At 44.4% G+C, this 18,414-nt stretch overlaps 1 protein-coding gene across 1 annotated transcript in view; it reads right to left on the reverse strand.

Annotated features, from left to right (window-relative positions):
- LOC124000484 (G protein-activated inward rectifier potassium channel 1-like) overlaps positions 1 to 18,165 on the reverse strand; it is a 35,262-nt gene extending 17,097 nt beyond the window's left edge. The window contains exon 1 of the mRNA XM_046306862.1: positions 17,158 to 18,165. Coding sequence (XP_046162818.1) covers positions 17,158 to 17,826 — 669 coding nt within the window. The 5' untranslated portion in view covers positions 17,827 to 18,165. The remainder of the gene's footprint in view (positions 1 to 17,157) is intronic.
- Positions 18,166 to 18,414: the final 249 nt, after the last annotated feature.

Consider the following 18,414-nt stretch of genomic DNA (forward strand, 5'->3'; position numbering starts at 1 on the left):
TGTCTTGTTGTTCATTTCCTATTTTCTTCCCTTCAGGAGGTGGGTGAGAGGACAGCACATAAACCAAAACAAAGTAGGCAGCCAAAAGTAATATAGGAACATTTCAGGACATGGGGGTGCATACATTGATATATGATAGAACATTTATGTTTTAGGTGCCATGGCCTCCAGCACAACGTACCTCTTTTCTCTTATCACCCAGCACACCATCCCATCCCCCTCCCCTTATCTCCAACCCAGGGAAGCACCACACATCTGTGCTAGGAAGAAGCCACTAAACTCTGCTAGTTTCACCGCTCTCCAAGGTGAGACACACACACACACACACACACACACACACACTCCTTCTCTCTCTTTTGCCCCGTACCACGTGGGAGCAACAGAGGGCATTCCTTCCTCTAAGTATTCAAGGCTGAAAGTTGAGAGAGGCAAAGGTCGAGTCATGCGTCCTCCGAAACATGACCCACCAAACTCCGCTTCTTAACACCCGCCCACTTAACCAATGTGTGAGAGGAAACACCGTTCACCTGACAACTGAAGTCAGCCTGCAGGCGCCAGGCCCGTCACGAGAGGTCGCTAGAGCGCGATGAGCCAAGTCAAGCCCCCCCCCGGCCAAACCCTCCCCTAACCCGGACGACGCTGGGCCAATTGTGCACCGCCCTATGGAAGTCCCAGTCACGACCGGTTGTGGGATAGAACCCGGGTCAGTGGCAAGCCTGGCCCTTCACATTAATTTGCAGTGGAATAGATGAGGAGGTGGTGAGAAATCCCTGTTTGGACAGACCCAGCCTGCGGCATGCTAACTGGTGCAGAAGCATTTCATTGCCCAGTTGAAGACAGGGCACAGCGCTGGGCTCTCAGCTGCCTGAGCTGGGCTCTTCTCTTTAACTCTCTCTGTCTCTTTCATTCTCTCTCTCTCTTTCTGAAGCCTTCTCTAATAGATCTCTCTCTCTGTCTCCCTCCGCCTCCCCTCTCCTTTTCCCTTATACCCCTCTCTGTATCTCTCTCTATCTGTAAGTCTGTGCACAATGCAGCTGCTGGGATTTTCCGTGAGGAAAATAAGAGGGTTAATGAACATGAATGGGCCAATCAGCAAAAGCCATAACAAAGCCAGCTCCCCACCACTGTTTCTGTAAACAACTGAGGGATTGGGCTGGATTCACTCTCAAATTCATAGACAGAGCTATTGATGCAGGGACTGACCACCCATGATATTAAAATGACAGTTTTAACCAAGGGGGCTATACAGTGTTTGTTTACATTTATTTAGTTTACAAACGTTGGAGTAAAACAATTTTATATTTTAGGTTCTGATGGGGTACGACAGTTAAACTAAGGTAAGCAGTTATATTCTTCAAGACTCAAGGGGAATAAATAATTAATTTATGTCCAAAAATGGATGTAGCAACTGCTGATTGGCCATTTAAGACATGCTGTTTGTCAGAAATGTAGGTTTTCCCACTGTTCCTGTTTGTTATTATTCACATTGAAGGTCACCATCTTAGTTTTCTTTGATGTTTTTCAGGTTTTTTCACATTCTTTCTCTCTCTGTACAGTAAGTCTCCAAAACTGAGGGAAAGATTGTTACTGCAGTTTTCTCATCTCTGTTTCTTATCTCAACCTTCCTGATAATTGGGACGATGTGTCAGCCTCACCACCTACACACACCTCAGCTCTAACACTCTACCGCACACACACACACACACACACGCACGCACGCACACACACACACACACACACACACACACACACACACACACACACACACACACACACACACACACACACACACACACACACACACACACACACACACACACACACACACACACACACACACACACACACACACACACACACACACCCTGCACACTGCAAACCCACACAGTCCCACTCCACCACTCAACACACTGCTGTTGCTGTTTTAGGATCCTCTTATCCTGCCTCCTACCTGCTATATGAATCTCAAGAGCATTTCCAGTACTTCCAGACCAAACCATAGAACCTGTAGTGAGTGGGAAGTAATATTTGGCATGTGTGTGTACAGTATATTATATACAGTGCCTTGCGAAAGTATTCGGCCCCCTTGAACTTTGCGACCTTTTGCCACATTTCAGGCTTCAAACATAAAGATATAAAACTGTATTTTTTTGTGAAGAATCAACAACAAGTGGGACACAATCATGAAGTGGAACGACATTTATTGGATATTTCAAACTTTTATATCTCACTTCTAGTCCTTGGGCTCATGACATCAAGAGCGTCTTACATGGGAGCATTGACAATGTGCTTTTGATGTGCCAATGTCCCTAAGTACAATTTGGCCTTCTAGGCAGAGTTGCAAAGAAAAAGCCATATCTTAGACTGTCCAATAGAAAGAAAATATTAAGATGGGCAAAAGAACACAGACACTGGACAGAGGAACTCTGCCTAGAAGGCCAGCATCCCGGAGTCGCCTCTTCACTGTTGACGTTGAGACTGGTGTTTTGCGGGTACTATTTAATGAATCTGCCAGTTAAGGACTAAGGACTTGTGAGGTGTCTGTTTCTCAAACTAGACACTCTAATGTACTTGTCCTCTTGCTCAGTTGTGCACCGGGGCCTCCCACTCCTCTTTCTATTCTGGCTAGAGCCAGTTTTCTCTGTTCTGTGAAGGGAGTAGTATACAGCGTGTACAACATCTTCAGTTTCTTGGCTATTTCTCGCATGGAATAACCTTCATTTCTCAGAACAAGAATAGACATGAGGTTCAGAAGAAAGTTATTTGTTTCTCCCCATTTTGAGCCTGCAATCGAACCCACAAATGCTGATGCTCCAGATACTCAACTAGTCTAAAGAAGGCCAGATGTATTGCTTCTTAAATCAGTACAACAGTTTTCAGCCGTGCTAACATAATTGCAAAAGGGTTTTCTAATGATAAATTAGCCTTTTAAAATGATAAACTTGGATTAGCTAACACAACGTGCCATTGGAACACAGTAGTGATGGTTGCTGATAATGGGCCTCTGTACGCCTATGTACGTAGTTATTCCATAGAAAATCAGCCGTTTCCAGCTAAAATAGCCATTTACAACAAGAACAATGTCTACATTGTATTTCTGATCAATTTTATGTTATTTTAATGAACAAAAAATGTGCTTTTCTTTAAAAAACAAGGACATTTCTAATGTCTGCACCACGTGTCTGCACCACGGCGTTTTCTTTCACACGGCAGTTTGTACCGTTTGGTATGTGTTTAGGAGTAGAGGTTTCTCCTCCGTGTGTAACGTTTATTTCCCTGTGGGTGGCGACCTCGTTTGGGCGTATTCTCCCCCATGTTGTTGCTGAGTTGGGACGTCTTAAATAAACGATTGTGCCCACTGGGACTTCCTTGTTCTCCTGCTCCTGATTCCTGCACCTCCCTCCTTTAAGGAGGCTCATAACAGAAATAGCAAAACAATGTCAAATACAGGTAGCCTAGTCAAATAATTAACATCCAATCACATTTCTTGTTTGTTTAACATGAACAAATATTTTGCATCTTCAAAGTGGATGAATTGTAAATTGTAAATCAAAAGCATGGATTATTCACTCCCGATATGGAGATTACGGTATCATAAAATGAAGGCTTCAAAAAAGCATGTTGTGTAAATTAAATTATACAACCCCCCCCCCCCAAAAAAATATATATTTTAATTCCAGGGTTGTAAGGCAACAAAATAGGTAAAACGCCAAGGGGGTGAATACTTTTTCAAGCCACTGTACAAATCCCGAAACGGACAACACAAACAACTGGATTCGTTATCCCTTTCATGCCCTGCCTCCAGTCCACTTACAGATATCTGAACAAGAGAGCCTCATCGAAATTGCAACAAGCGGTTCTGTGAAAATTTGATTTAATCAGAAGCCACTGCCAGATTTCTGGATTGGGCTGCGCACAGAGTTTCTTGCCTTGGCATATTGTGCTGTTAAGACACTGATGCCTTTGCAACCACGTACCTATGTGAGAGTGGATTCTCGGCCCTCACTAGCATGAAAACTAAATACAGGCACAGACTGTGTGTGGAAAATGATTTAAGATTGAGACTCTCTCCAATACAACCCAACATTGCACAATATGCCACCAGGTAGGCTACAGACAAGTGCTATCCAGGTCTGAAACATTTGCTCTATGTCTAGTTTAAGACGCATAAAGTAAGGTGGAATCCCAAGTTCAAGGTTCCAATACTTCGATGGGAACCCTCCACAGATCCCAACAAGTTTTCACTACAAGTCCTGTTCGTTTGCAGTGAGTACAAGTACTCACTGTTTAGTGTGTGTCTCACTGCATGTTAACCTGCGCAACATGAGACTGCTTCTGCATTGTTTGTAAGTGTCCTAGTGACTGAAATAGGAGCAGCTGCTGCCCTAAATGGACTCGCTAGTCTATGAGGAGTGCGACAGCAGCTAGGAGTTTGAATATGAGGGCAGCATAACATGCGTTTTGGAGTGTGGCTGGACTCTCCACAGTTGTCTGTAAAGCAAACACCATTATCGGTATCTGAAACGTTACGAGTGCCTGAATGCTCCAGTGTCTTTACACTCTTTTTTTTTACTCTTTACATTGCGGCTTCAAAAGCGTCAGCTCTTACTCTAAATTATTTTGTCCGAAAATAATTATGACCATTCTTATCTTTCTTGATCAGCTTTCGAGCCAGCTCATGAATACAAGATTCGCTTAACTCAAAAAGGTCTATAGCTTGCACCTTATCCATACTGAACAAAAATATAATATTCAAGGGTTATACCCGTCAAAGTTTGGACACACCTACTCATTCAAGGGTTATTCTTTTTTAAAACTATTTTCTACATTGTAGAATAATAGTGAAGACAGCAAAACTATGAAATAACACATATGGAATCATGTAGTAACCAAAAAAGTATAAACAAATCCAAATATATTTCAGATTCTTCAAGGTAGCCACCCTTTGCCTTGACAACAGCTTTGCACACTCTACACATTCTCTCAACCAGATTCATGAGGTAGTCACCTGGAATGCATTTCAATTAACAAGTGTGCCTTGTTAAAAGTTAATTTGTGGATTTTCTTAATGCGTTTGAGACAATCAGTTGTGACAAGGTAGAGGTGGTATACAGAAGTTAGCCCTATTTGGTAAAATACCAAGTCCAAGAACAGCTCAAATAATCCAAGAAAGATTACAGTCCATCATTACTTTAAGACATGAAGGTCAGTCAATCCCCAAAATTTCAAGAACTTTGAAAGTTTCTCCAAGTGCAGTTGCAAAAACCATCAAGCGCTATGATGAAACTGGCTCTCATGAGGACCGCCACAGGACAGGAAGACCCTGAGTTACATCTGCTGCAGAGAATAAGTTCATAAGAGCTACCAACCTCAGAAACAACAGCACAACTAAATATTTCACAGAGTTCAAGTAACAGACACGTCTCAACATCTAATGTTCAGAGGAAACTGCTTGAATTAGGCCTTCATGGTCAAATTGCTGCAAAGAAACCACCACTAAAGCAATGCCAAGAAACACGAGCAATGGACATTAGGCTGGTGGAAATCTGTCCTTTTGTCTGATGAGTCCAAATATAAGATTTTTGGTTCCAAACGCCATGTCTTTGTGAGATGCAGAGTAGGTAAACAGATGATCTCTGCATGCATGGTTCCCATCATGAAGCATGGAGGAGGAGGTGTGATGGTGTGGGGGTGCTGTGCAGGTGACACTGTCTGTGATTTATTTAGAATTCAAGGCACAATTAACCAGCATGGCTACCACAGCATTCTACAGCGATATGCCATCCCATCTGGTTTGCACTTAGTGGGACTATCATTTGTTTTTCTACAGGAGTATGACCCAACACACCTCCAGGCTGTGTAAGGGCTATTTGACAAGAACGAGAGTGATGGAGTGCTGCATCAGATGACCTGACATCCACAATTTGTTTTATACTTTTTTTGGTTACTACATGATGCCATATGTGTTATTTCATAGTTTTGATGTCTTCACTAATATTCTACAATGATGAAAATAGTAAGAATAAAGTAAAACCCTCGAATGTGTAGGTGTGTCCAAACTTTTGACTGGTACTGTAGATCATACAGTTAGCTCAGACGACAAAACACGAGCAAAGAAATGTCCATTAGGCCAGAGGCCTAGAAACCTAGGAAATAAGTTTTGATCATACAATCCTTCCTCAATGGACGGGATACAGGATAAGACTGAGAACAAAGGCAATTCATTTTTAACATCTGATGTAAACCTTCACAACTCAAAACCAACCCACATTGGCCAATGAAACGATATCAAGTTAACCATGTAATCTGATCACCAAGGCCCAATCTCTACAGGGTGTCACAACATCTAATACCTTGTGTGGAGGATGAGACCAACGTAAACAAGACAGAATTCATGAGAAGACAAAAGAAATTGCATAAGAGTAATTCAGAGTTCACCCTGTACAGATTCAAGTGACCACATAGATCATCCATCCATATAGATAGCATCAGAGTTATCCTCAGTGAACACGTTTTAGATAGATACCAGACAATATTATTCTAGCACATTCAATAGTCAGTCCTCTGGTTACTGTAACAGAGAGATACATTTTGGCCCCTCAGAGGGGGATGGGCTGACTAGTCCTTCGGCATTGTCCTTTTGTTCCTGGACCATTTTCTATGCAGTGCCGGGTGACAGAGAACACATAAATTAGGGTCGAACCTACAAATCCACAAACAGATCTCCTTCTCAAAGGGCTAATATCTAGAGCCCAGAGTTTTTCCTAGTCAGTTCACAACGCCAGGAAAAACTCATTGAATTAAATGTGTCCAAATGATTTCCAGTCTTTGGCCCAATCAGGATGCTTCTCAATCCTGTGTGTAAAGGTAGCCTAGCAATTAAGGCTGTTGGATCAGTAACCAAGAGGTTGCTGGTTTGAAACCCAGAGCAGATTAGATATTTAAAAATCTGTTGATGTGCCCTTTAGCAAGGCACTTAACTCGAATTGCTCCTGTAAGTTGCTCTGTCAAGCCTGGTCTGAGTCTGACCTTCCCATGACATTGGCCTGTGGTCTAGTCCTCTGAGGTGCCAAACGGGAGATGATGCATCAGTACACATCCTCTGGGATGCCAGGAAATATCACCACTGTCTTACTATACACTGAATCTCAATGAGCGGCACGGTGGGGTTTGTGTTATGATATCCCCTCTAAACACAGAGAGAGATGAGTTTATTGTTCATGTCTACTGTCAGGTGTTTACAGCCCCAGTGAATACTGTACATGTGTTCTCTATTGTTCTTGTGTGTGTGGTTTAGCACCAAATTGGTTCTGGGCACTACGGCTTTTTACTTGATGTCTGTGTCGATTAAGATTAAAAAGACGGATGACTGTATCGCAAATGCTGACAAGCAAATCTTCCTGTGCCTGTGGCACTCTCCTCCACTCTCTTTGTGAAGCGGAAGAATCAGAGATAGCTGTTGGTGCACAGTCTTTCTCTCTACATCTCTGTCTCTGTTCAAACAAACACGCTAACCTTCCCGCTGACATAATCAGACAGACAGGACATTTTAACTCGTCAATTCTAGATGCTTTTGAGAAGAAAGCAGCACCAAACTGCTGGTCTGATACATAACGTTCTGAGATGTTTCTTAGAGCTTGGTGAGGTCCTGGTTGTCCGACAGTGTATGGTTATTTTGCACACAACTTTCCCACAACTTCCTGGGAATGATGCATGATAGTTGTTCGGCTTGGAACATTCTCAGCACATTTAAAGAACTTGACCCAAAAACATAATTTTCTTGCTATTTCATTACTTAAATAGAACGTTTCCCAGAAGTTCAAACATGGTTACATTGCATTTCAATTTTGGGATGTCATGGCAACGTTGTTCAACTGGTTTGACATTGGAAATGCTCTCAAATAGTTCAGATAATGTTAAGAAACAACGTTCTTCTGTGGGAATTTCAGTACTTCAGTGTAATGTCTCCTACAGGTTTCCTCGCGGTTCTATTTAAAGTCATGTTCTCAAATTGTCCCGAGAACGGTAAGAAAACTTCCCATAAAAACCACAAGAAAACTTTAGTAACATTCAGAGAACATTCTAAGAATGTTACTTATTTGTGTCTGTTTTTTGTTTTACTTGTGGGGACCATCCTTGTGGGGACCATCCTTGTGGGGACCATCCTTGTGGGAACCATCCTTGTGGGGACCATCCTTGTGGGGACCATCCTTGTGGGAACCATCCTTGTGGGGACCATCCTTGTGGGAACCATCCTTGTGGGGACCATCCTTGTGGGGACCATCCTTATGGGAACCATCCTTGTGGGGACCATCCTTGTGGGAACCATCCTTGTGGGGACCATCCTTGTGGGGACCATCCTTGTGGGGACCAGAAGTCCTCCCAAGGATAGTAAAACAGGGAATATTCAGAAAGGTGGGAACATTTCGCCGGTCCCCACGAGGAAAAGGGCTATTTTAGGCTTAGTGGTTAGGTTTAGGGTTGGAGGAGGCATATCAATCCTTTGTGTAAAGGTAGCCTAGTGATTAAGGGCGTTGGACCAGTAACCAAGCGGGTTCGATTCTCAGAGCTGATTAGATTTTTAAAATCTGATGTGTCCTTTAGCAAGGCACTTAACTTGAATTGCTCCTGTAAGTTGCTTTGGATAAGACTGGTCTGATTCTGACCTCCCCATGACATTGGCCTGTGGTCTAGTCCTCTGAGGTGCAAAACAGGAGATGATGCATCAGTACACATCCTCTGGGATGCCAGGAAATATCACCGCTGTCTTACTATACACTGAATCTCAATGAGCAGCACGGTGGGGTTTGTGTTATGATAAACTCATCTCTCTCTGCGTTTAGAGGGGATATTGTTCATGTCAGGTGTCAGGTGTTTACAGCCCCAGTGAATACTGTACATGTGTTCTCTATTGTTCTTCTGTGTGTGGTTTAGCACCAAATTGGTTCTGGGCACTACCGCTTTTTACTTGATGTCTGGTTTGGGTTACAATTAAGGTTACGATTAGGGTTAGAGGTTAGGTTTAGGATTAGGAGTTAGGAGTTAGGTTAGAGGTTAGGTTTAGGTTAGGGAAAATAGGATTTTGAATGGGAATCAATTGTTTGGTAAAAACAAACGTGTGTGTGTGTGTGTGTGTGTGTGTGCGCGTGCGTGCGTGCGTGCGTGCGTGCGTGCGTGTGTGTGTGTGTGTGTGTGTGTGTGTGTGTGTGTGTGTGTGTGTGTGTGTGTGTGTGTGTGTGTGTGTGTGTGTGTGTGTGTGTGTGTGTGTGTGTGCGTGCGCGTGCGTGTGCGTGTTTCCAGTAACTACTCTAAACAACCACCCATTTATACAAATTTCAAAACGCCTTTCAGTCCTTTTTTGTCCACCCAGTGAATGTTCTTCTTTGGAGCCATATCTTCTGAGTCTTATCTCCGCAGTGAGTGACTCGTGGCTGACGACAGGCGCTAAATGAAATTGATTAGGCCTAAAGAGGCCTGGTCATCCGAGTCATCTCCACACTCCATGCCTGGGTCTCTCCAAAGCTCTCATTAATCGGGGGCAGGCCGAGCGGCGGGCAGGCGACGGTGCATGTGTTGATTAGGTACTGGAGTGGTCCCTGGTTCACTGGCTGCTGAGGAAATGAAAGAGGTTGTTTGGAAGCGCTTCACACGAGGAGGAGGAGACGCAGGGAAAACGGAAATCACTGTTTTCTTGGGAAAATAATCATCCAATCTGAAATTCAAATAGGCTGTTCTGTAATGCTAAACTGGAGGCAAGTTAGCTGTCTCTGTCTCTTGTCTTGAACCGTGTTTTAATGTGCAGTGTAAATGCTCATAGACTGTGACAGGAACGGTTGAATAGGACTCCGGTCACAATTGCCATGGCCAAAATAGGGCTTCATGTAACAGTGCTGCCAGAGCCCACACACTAGTTCACTGAAAACCTGAGAGGGATTCACATTGGAGAACCGGTAACAAGAGCCTCGCCTAATGTGTGGCTCTGTGAGTACACTGTACTGTAACCTCCAGCTGTTGAGTAACATCATGTTTTACAGTCAAATGCTCTTGCTTTATTTTTGTCTCCAGGGTATCTCCACCGACACACCGTGTCCATCTGCCTTCCACATTCCACTTCTGTATCACTCACGGGTCACATGGTCTCTGGCAGTGATATAAGGAATAAAACACACTCTGCCACACACCTCAAACACACGCTTCACGCGTGGCTTCCTTTATTGCCTCGGATAACAATGTGGGATGAGAGGCCAGGTGGTAGTGTTAACCCTTCCACTGCCTTGGATGGGATGATGTAGTGGTGTGAGTGTGTGTGTGTGTGTGTGTGTGTGTGTGTGTGTGTGTGTGTGTGTGTGTGTGTGTGTGTGTGTGTGTGTGTGTGTGTGTGTGTGTGTGTGTGTGTGTGTGTGTGTGTGTGTGTGTGTGTGTGTGTGTGTGTGTGTGTGTGTGTGTGTGTGTGTGTGTGTGTGTGTGTGTGTGTGCGCACCCATATTTAGGCTCTGAGGATCAATGTCTGCAAGTCCAACCTTAAGCCCTCTGTAGATTTCACAGCTTTTCACAGCCCACACTTAGAACTGCATCTCCCAGTGCTAGTAGCTGCCTGCCTGTCTAGTCTATACCACATCGCCCACATTGACACAGTTTGCTACATAATTCATGGACATTCTGGGGGTTGATGATTTCTTTGTAAGGAAAAATACATTCTGCAATTTCAAAGTGGAAATTACACACACAAATCTCTCTCTCTGTCTCTTCCTCTCTCTCTCTCTGCCTCTTCCTCTCTCTCTCTTCCTCTCTCTCTCTCTGTCTCTTTCTCTCTCTCTTTCTCTCTCTCTCTCTCTCTGTATTTTATATTACAGCCTTTTCTCTTCTCTTTCTCCATTCAGCTGTGCCTCTCTCATATTTTGGTGCGAGAGCGAGGAGCGTTCCAGCAGGATGCACTAGAAAGCTTACAGAGTCTGCCTGGCCCTGCCAGCACCAGCTCTGGGTTTGGATGGCTGTGGGCTGTGACAGCTCTGATTGTTCTGTTTCTGTTTCTGTGCCCTGTGAGATGGAGCATCGCCCTTCTGCTCTCTGTTCTCCTCTAGTAATCAGCAAAGCCACTTCAGCAGCGCTGCATTACGCCAGGCTACACCACACCAGTCAACACAACACTTTCCCCCAAAAAACAAACAAGTAGCCTAGCTACCAATGATCAGGCCGGCATTCGTCTAGGACTGGACTGTCGCTTGGCTCAGCCAGCTCACAGTGCCAGTCAAATCATCCAGCAAAAGTCTTATAAAATAAATCTTTGCGTAGGCCTGTATTCTCAGTTACTGCCTGCAGAATTGGCCCCGCTGCTTTTTGGATGGGGGTTCTGTGGCTGGCTGTGCGATTGGTGGGTTTGATTGAAGTGAGCGGTCCTGGCTGGAATGAGATGTGGACTGTGACTGACAGACGTGGGCACAAGGACCAGATGCCTTAACTACACCATGTTGTAAACCCAAACAGGTGTCATGCCAATACTGCCTGCCCATCTTCTCCTCTGTCATTTATGAGCTTCTAAATGAGCAGCTGTCACTGCCACACACACACACACCTATGTACACACATTCTGCACAGTCCTACAGTATGTATGTATGTATGTATGTATGTATGTATGTATGTATGTATGTATGTATGTATGTATGTATGTATGTATGTATGTATGTATGTATGTATGTATGTATGTATGTATGTATGTATGTATGTATGTATGTATGTATGTATGTATGTATGTATGTATGTATGTATGTATGTATGTATGTATGTATGTACAGTGCCTTGCGAAAGTATTCGGCCCCCTTGAACTTTGCGACCTTTTGCCAAATTTCAGGCTTCAAACATAAATATATAAAACTGTATTTTTTTGTGAAGAATCAACAACAAGTGGGACACAATCATGAAGTGGAACGACATTTATTGGATATTTCAAACTTTTTTAACAAATCAAAAACTGGGCGTGCAAAATTATTCAGCCCCCTTAAGTTAATACTTTGTAGCGCCACCTTTTGCTGGGATTACAGCTGTAAGTCACTTGGGGTATGTCTCTATCAGTTTTGCACGTCGAGAGACTGAAATGTTTTCCCATTCCTCATTGCAAAACAGCTCGAGCTCAGTGAGGTTGGATGGAGAGCATTTGTGAACAGCAGTTTTTTCAGTTCTTTCCACAGATTCTCGATTGGATTCAGGTCTGGACTTTGACTTGGCCATTCTAACACCTGGATATGTTTATTTTTGAACCATTCCATTGTAGATTTTGCTTTATGTTTTGGATCATTGTCTTGTTGGAAGACAAATCTCCATCCCAGTCTTAGGTCTTTTGCAGACTCCATCAGGTTTTCTTCCAGAATGGTCCTGTATTTGGCTCCATCCATCTTCCCATCAATTTTAACCATCTTCCCTGTCCCTGCTGAAGAAAAGCAGACCCAAACCATGATCCTGCCACCACCATGTTTGACAGTGGGGATGGTGTGTTCAGGGTGATGAGCTGTGTTGCTTTTACGCCAAACATAACGTTTTGCATTGTTGCCAAAAAGTTCAATTTTGGTTTCATCTGACCAGAGCACCTTCTTCCACATGTTTGGTGTGTCTCCCAGGTGGCTTGTGGCAAACTTTAAACGACACTTTTTATGGATATCTTTAAGAAATGGCTTTCTTCTTGCAACTCTTCCATAAAGGCCAGATTTGTGCAATATACGACTGATTGTTGTCCTATGGACAGAGTCTTCCACCTCAGCTGTAGATCTCTGCAGTTCATCCAGAGTGACCATGGGCCTCTTGGCTGCATCTCTGATCAGTCTTCTCCTTGTATGAGCTGAAAGTTTAGAGGGACGGCCAGGTCTTGGTAGATTTGCAGTGGTCTGATACTCCTTCCATTTCAATATTATCGCTTGCACAGTGCTCCTTGGGATGTTTAAAGCTTGGGAAATCTTTTTGTTTCCAAATCCGGCTTTAAACTTCTTCACAACAGTATCTCGGACCTGCCTGGTGTGTTCCTTGTTCTTCATGATGCTCTCTGCGCTTTTAACGGACCTCTGAAACTATCACAGTGCAGGTGCATTTATACGGAGACTTGATTACACACAGGTGGATGGTATTTATCATCATTAGTCATTTAGGTCAACATTGGATCATTCAGAGATGCTCACTGAACTTCTGGAGCGAGTTTGCTGCACTGAAAGTAAAGGGGCTGAATAATTTTGCACGCCCAATTTTTCAGTTTTTGATTTGTTTAAAAGGTTTGAAATATCCAATAAATGTCATTCCACTTCATGATTGTGCCCCACTTGTTGTTGATTCTTCACAAAAAAATACAGTTTTATATCTTTATGTTTGAAGCCTGAAATGTGGCAAAAGGTTGCAAAGTTCAAGGGGGCCGAATACTTTCGCAAGGCACTGTATGTATGTATGTATGAATGAATGATGGGGCTTAACTGAAGAATGAATACAGGAGTTCATCAGGACTTTGCTTTTCTCCAACCGATGCTCTATATAAATATACGGTGTATATTTATGAACATATGGCAAGTCAATACCTAAATGGAAGGTGGAAAGGACTATTTAAAAACCTGTACAGTTTGTGAGTTGGGAAACAGGTGGAAGAGGGGCACGTTTCAACAGCACCACCATCATCCCTCTACTAGTACTGCACTGACAAAATATACACATTTATTCACTTACAAAATAGCATGATTCCTGTGAAGAAATGTTTTATTCTTCATGACTGTAATTCATGTGAACTTTTACAACGGTTTTAATATGATTCATTTACGAGTCATTTGTTTTCAGATATGTTTTCCCAAAACTAGGAGGCTTATTTGTACATTTTTGTTCCGGATAAAGGGTCTTTGAAGTGAAAGTAGCACAGGGCTGTGCTGTGAAGCCTGACAGCAGAGCGACGATACGAAAGGGCCCAGAGCACAGTGTGGGTTGTATGGATGGTAACTCAAAGAGAGAGCAGGAGAGGAGGAGGGGGATGATGTTTTATTCTTTCATTTTTTTCCCCCTTTGTAGTCAGAGAGAAAAAGTGAGTGTGGGTTTCTTACTCGTGCTCAAAGGGCCTGCCTGCGCTTCACATATTTCATGGCGCAATCTCTGTGTTTGCCTCTCATAGCCTAACCTCTGGGCAAAACTGGGCACACGCTGGTTGAATCAAAGTTGTTTCCACGTCATTCCACTGAGAACAGACGTTGAATGGACGTTGAACGGACATCTGTGCCCCGTCCTCCTTTCTCCTCCCAAAATACACCCACCCTATAGGGGAGCTTTATATTGTGAAGGCGCCTGGGTCTGTGCTTGAGCCCTATTCAATTATTACACAGTCTAAACGAATCAACAAACTAGCCCTCCAGTAAATGACCAGTCATTTGGAGAACCGTGCACACCCTGTCACAGGTGGTGTGCACCCCTCCAGCTGCTGTATATGGTCTGCCTGGAAGGCTGAGGTTCATCCCAGAGAAACACCCTTCTTGGGGCTATCTATTGCGTCTGTTCTGACTGTGTGCCTAGGAGGATGTTCTCTTTGGGGACTGCCTTGGCTGTGACTGTAGAGTGGTGGGGTTCTCCCTGAATCTCTCTCTCTCAGCCACACTGGATGCATGTATTATTACGTTGACCCGCGGTATGTTCAATGTGCTGATGTGTTCGCAGTGGGGGAACACATAGCTCAAAGAGTGTGTGTGTGTGTGTGTGTGTGTGTGTGTGTGTGTGTGTGTGTGTGTGTGTGTGTGTGTGTGTGTGTGTGTGTGTGTGTGTGTGTGTGTGTGTGTGTGTGTGTGTGTGTGTGTGTGTGTGTGTGTGTGTGTGTGTGTGTGTGTGTGTGTGTGTGTGTGTGTGTGTGTGTGTGTGTGTGTGTGTGTGTTCCCAGAACCAATGTTATTGCCTCTCTGGTTTCATATCAGAGTGTCTCTACAAAGTCCTATTCAAACCAGACTGTACAAAAAAGTATTTTTTTAACCTAACTAGGCAAGTCAGTATTTTCAATGACAGCCTAGGAACAGTGGGTTAACTGCCTGTTCAGGGGTAGAACAACAGATTTGTACCTTGTCAGCTTGGGGGTTTGAACTTGCAACCTTCCAGTTACTAGTCCACCACTCTAACCACTAGGCTACCCTGCATGAGGGTGAAGATGAAAGGTGTTTCCACATGCACTATAAATATGATTTATTCCTTTACTCCAGGGTCTTAAGTCCAGGGCCACTTCTGACCTGATATCATGCTTGATCGGGGTGAGCAGCATGTATGGCTGATGATGATTTGTTTCTGTGTGTTTCATGGCTGGAGTTTTAACTGTCAAACGCCAGCCTGAGAGCCCAGATCTCTGTCAGAGCAGCTCACTGATACACTACCGTGTCCCGCAGTTAAACCACCTGCTCTTCTAAATGTCACTGGCTGAAGGGTGACTGATGTCGGACACGCTGTAGCTGCGCCACTGAAGACCTCTCTCTCTCTCTCTCTCTTTTTTCTCTCTCTCTCAGCTGCCCCCTCTCTTTCTTTCTCTCTCTCTCTCCTCCCCCTCTCTCTTTCTCTCTCTCTCTCTTTCTCAGCTGCCCTCTCTCTTTATTTCTCTCTCTCTCTCCTCCCCCTCTCTCTCTTTCTCTCTCTCTCTCTCTTTCTCAGCTGCCCCCTCTCTTTCTTTTTCTCTCTCTCTCCTCCCCCTCTCTCTCTTTCTCTCTCTCTCTCTCTTTCTCAGCTGCCCCCTCTCTTTCTTTCTCTCTCTCTCCCTCCCCCCTCTCTCTTTCTCTCTCTCTCTTTCTCAGCTGCCCCCTCTCTTTATTTCTCTCTCTCCTCCCCCTCTCTCTCTTTTCTCTCTCTCTCTCTTTCTCAGCTGCCCCCTCTCTTTCTTTCTCTCTCTCTCTCCTCCCCCTCCCTCTTTCTCTCTCTCTTTCTCAGCTGCCCCCTCTCTCTCGTTCTCTTCTCAGCTGCCCCCTCTTTATTTCTCTCTCTCTCTCCCCCCTCTCTCTTTCTTTCTCTCTCTCTCTCCCCCCCTCTCTCTCGTTCTCTCTCTCTTTCTCAGCTGCCCCCTCTCTTTCTTTCTCTCTCTCTCTCTCTCCCCCCTCTCTCTCTTTCTCAGCTGCCCCCTCTCTTTCTTTCTCTCTCTCTCTCCCCCTCTCTCTCTTTCTCTCTCTCTTTCTCAGCTGCCCCCTCTCTTTCTTTCTCTCTCTCTCTCCTCCTCCCTTTTCTCTCTCTCTTTCTCAGCTGCCCCCTCTCTTTCTTTCTCTTTCTCTCTCCTCCCCCTCTCTCTCTCTTCTCTCTCTCTTTCTCAGCTGCCCCCTCTCTTTCTTTCTCTCTCTCCTCCCCCTCTCTCTCTTTCTCTCTCTTTCTCAGCTGCCCCCTCTCTCTCCCTCTCTCCCTCTCTCTCTTTCTCAGCTGCCCCCTCTCTTTCTCTCTCTCTCAACCCCTCTCTTTCTCTCCCCCTCTCTCTCTCTCCCTCTCTCTCTTTCTCAGCTGCCCCCTCTCTTTCTCTCTCTCTCAACCCCTCTCTTTCTCTCTCCCTCTCTCTCCCTCTCTCTCTTTCTCAGCTGCCCCTCTCTCTCTCTCTCTCTCTCTCTCTCTCTCTCTCTCTCTCTCTCTCTCTCTCTCTCTCTCTCTCTCAACCCCTCTCTGTCTCTCACTCTCTTATCAGACCCTGTCTTGGACATGTCTATCGCTCACCCGAAATTCAATCTTAAGCCATTTTGTTGTTTAACAAGGCACAAACTGTGGACTAAGAGCTGCTTATAATTAAGCTTAGAAAAGGAAGATGAATGAATATATCTGATATGCAACTGCTATCATAGTGCAGAGAGACTCCTATAGGTTTGCTCTATTCAACGTGATTACATGTATTACATTTTCTTGTGCTCTTATGTTTGCCACTTTCATGTTGAATTGATTGTTTGTCACAGCATTGTAGGACCCCAAATGCAGACGGGGTGATGGAGAGCACATACTGTATAGGTTATGTGAAACAATGAATATGCGAATATAATACATGGTAATTAGTTACGCACATTAAATATGACATTAGCACACAACATCTTGGCATTTTATGCCTGGGAGTTTAATTTTCCCTACCGCTAAAGGCTTTTAGTAGAGAATTATCACAGTGGGTCATTTTATGATCAGTTGCCTAAATAACCCGGTGATGCTTGTTTACTTTACCTTTATGAGTTTGCACCTGATCTGCGCAGACACCATATGGCTGTTTCGCAAGTTGCCCACGCGGAACATGAGGCACAGTTTCCCGTCGCGCTGCGAGATCACTGAGTCCTGGCTAAACATAAGCGTCTCCGCGCGCTTCTTAGGCTGGGACATTTTAATGAACATGCAGCCGATCAGAAAGGCGTCCACGATAGACCCCAGCAGCGACTGGAACAAGAAGAGAATGATGCCCTCTGGACATTTCTCCGTTATGTAGCGGTAGCCGTAGCCGATGGTGGCCTCGGTCTCTATGAAGAATAGGAAAGCAGAGGGGAAGTTGTAAACGTTGGCAACGCAGGGGGTGTAGGACGAGTCGTGACCATGGTTTATGTCCCCTCTGATGTAGGCGATGATCCACCACATAGAAGCCATGACCAGCCATGCTACTGTATAGGTCAGAACAAAGATAAGTAAGTTCCATCGCCACTTGAGGTCCACCAAGGTGGTGAAGAGGTCGGAGATGTATCGGCTGGTCTCCCCGCCGAGGTTCCCGTGCTGCACGTTGCAACGACCGTTCTTCTCCACGAACCGCTGGCGTTTCTTTTTGACAGGTGCGGTAAAAGCGGCGGTGTCTCGGTTTGTATTCACTACCTGATAGTCCTCCCCAAATTTCCTCCGTAGCGCGGCCATAACTTTATCAGAGTATGAACAAAAATCACTTGCAGTTTTGATCCATTACTTTGTTGTCTTTGTTTCACAAAGACTTGTTATCTGTAGCGCGTAAAGGTCTCCATGGCCAATAACGCGCTGCGCGTGGATCTGGGTATCCTCCTCTAAACAGTGCACTCTTTACAAAAGCTTTTAACCTACTCTCACAGGCTTTAGTTTAAAATTTTCCACAAAAAGATATGATGGGTTGGGTGTGCCATACGGCGGTGTTGATTATTCACTCGCTGTCCCTCTGCTTTCGATTAAAGTGAGAGTGCCCTCGGAGTAGACTGTCTCCTGAACAGACATGACCACACTGAGAGTTAGCGAGAGACAGTGTGGTGTGTGTGTGTGTGTGTGTGTGTGTGTGTGTGTGTGTGTGTGTGTGTGTGTGTGTGTGTGTGTGTGTGTGTGTGTGTGTGCAAGAGAGAGAGAGAGGGGGGTTATTCAATATATTCAATATATTCAAAATATTCAAATTAAATATATATATATGTCATTCAAAAACAGTATTCCTTGGGGAGAGGTAGGCCTGCGGAGAGGATCATTACCAAAAACAACCACTTGATT

This window comes from Oncorhynchus gorbuscha, linkage group LG16 (genome assembly GCF_021184085.1).
Source record: "Oncorhynchus gorbuscha isolate QuinsamMale2020 ecotype Even-year linkage group LG16, OgorEven_v1.0, whole genome shotgun sequence".
Classification (NCBI taxonomy): domain Eukaryota; kingdom Metazoa; phylum Chordata; class Actinopteri; order Salmoniformes; family Salmonidae; genus Oncorhynchus; species Oncorhynchus gorbuscha.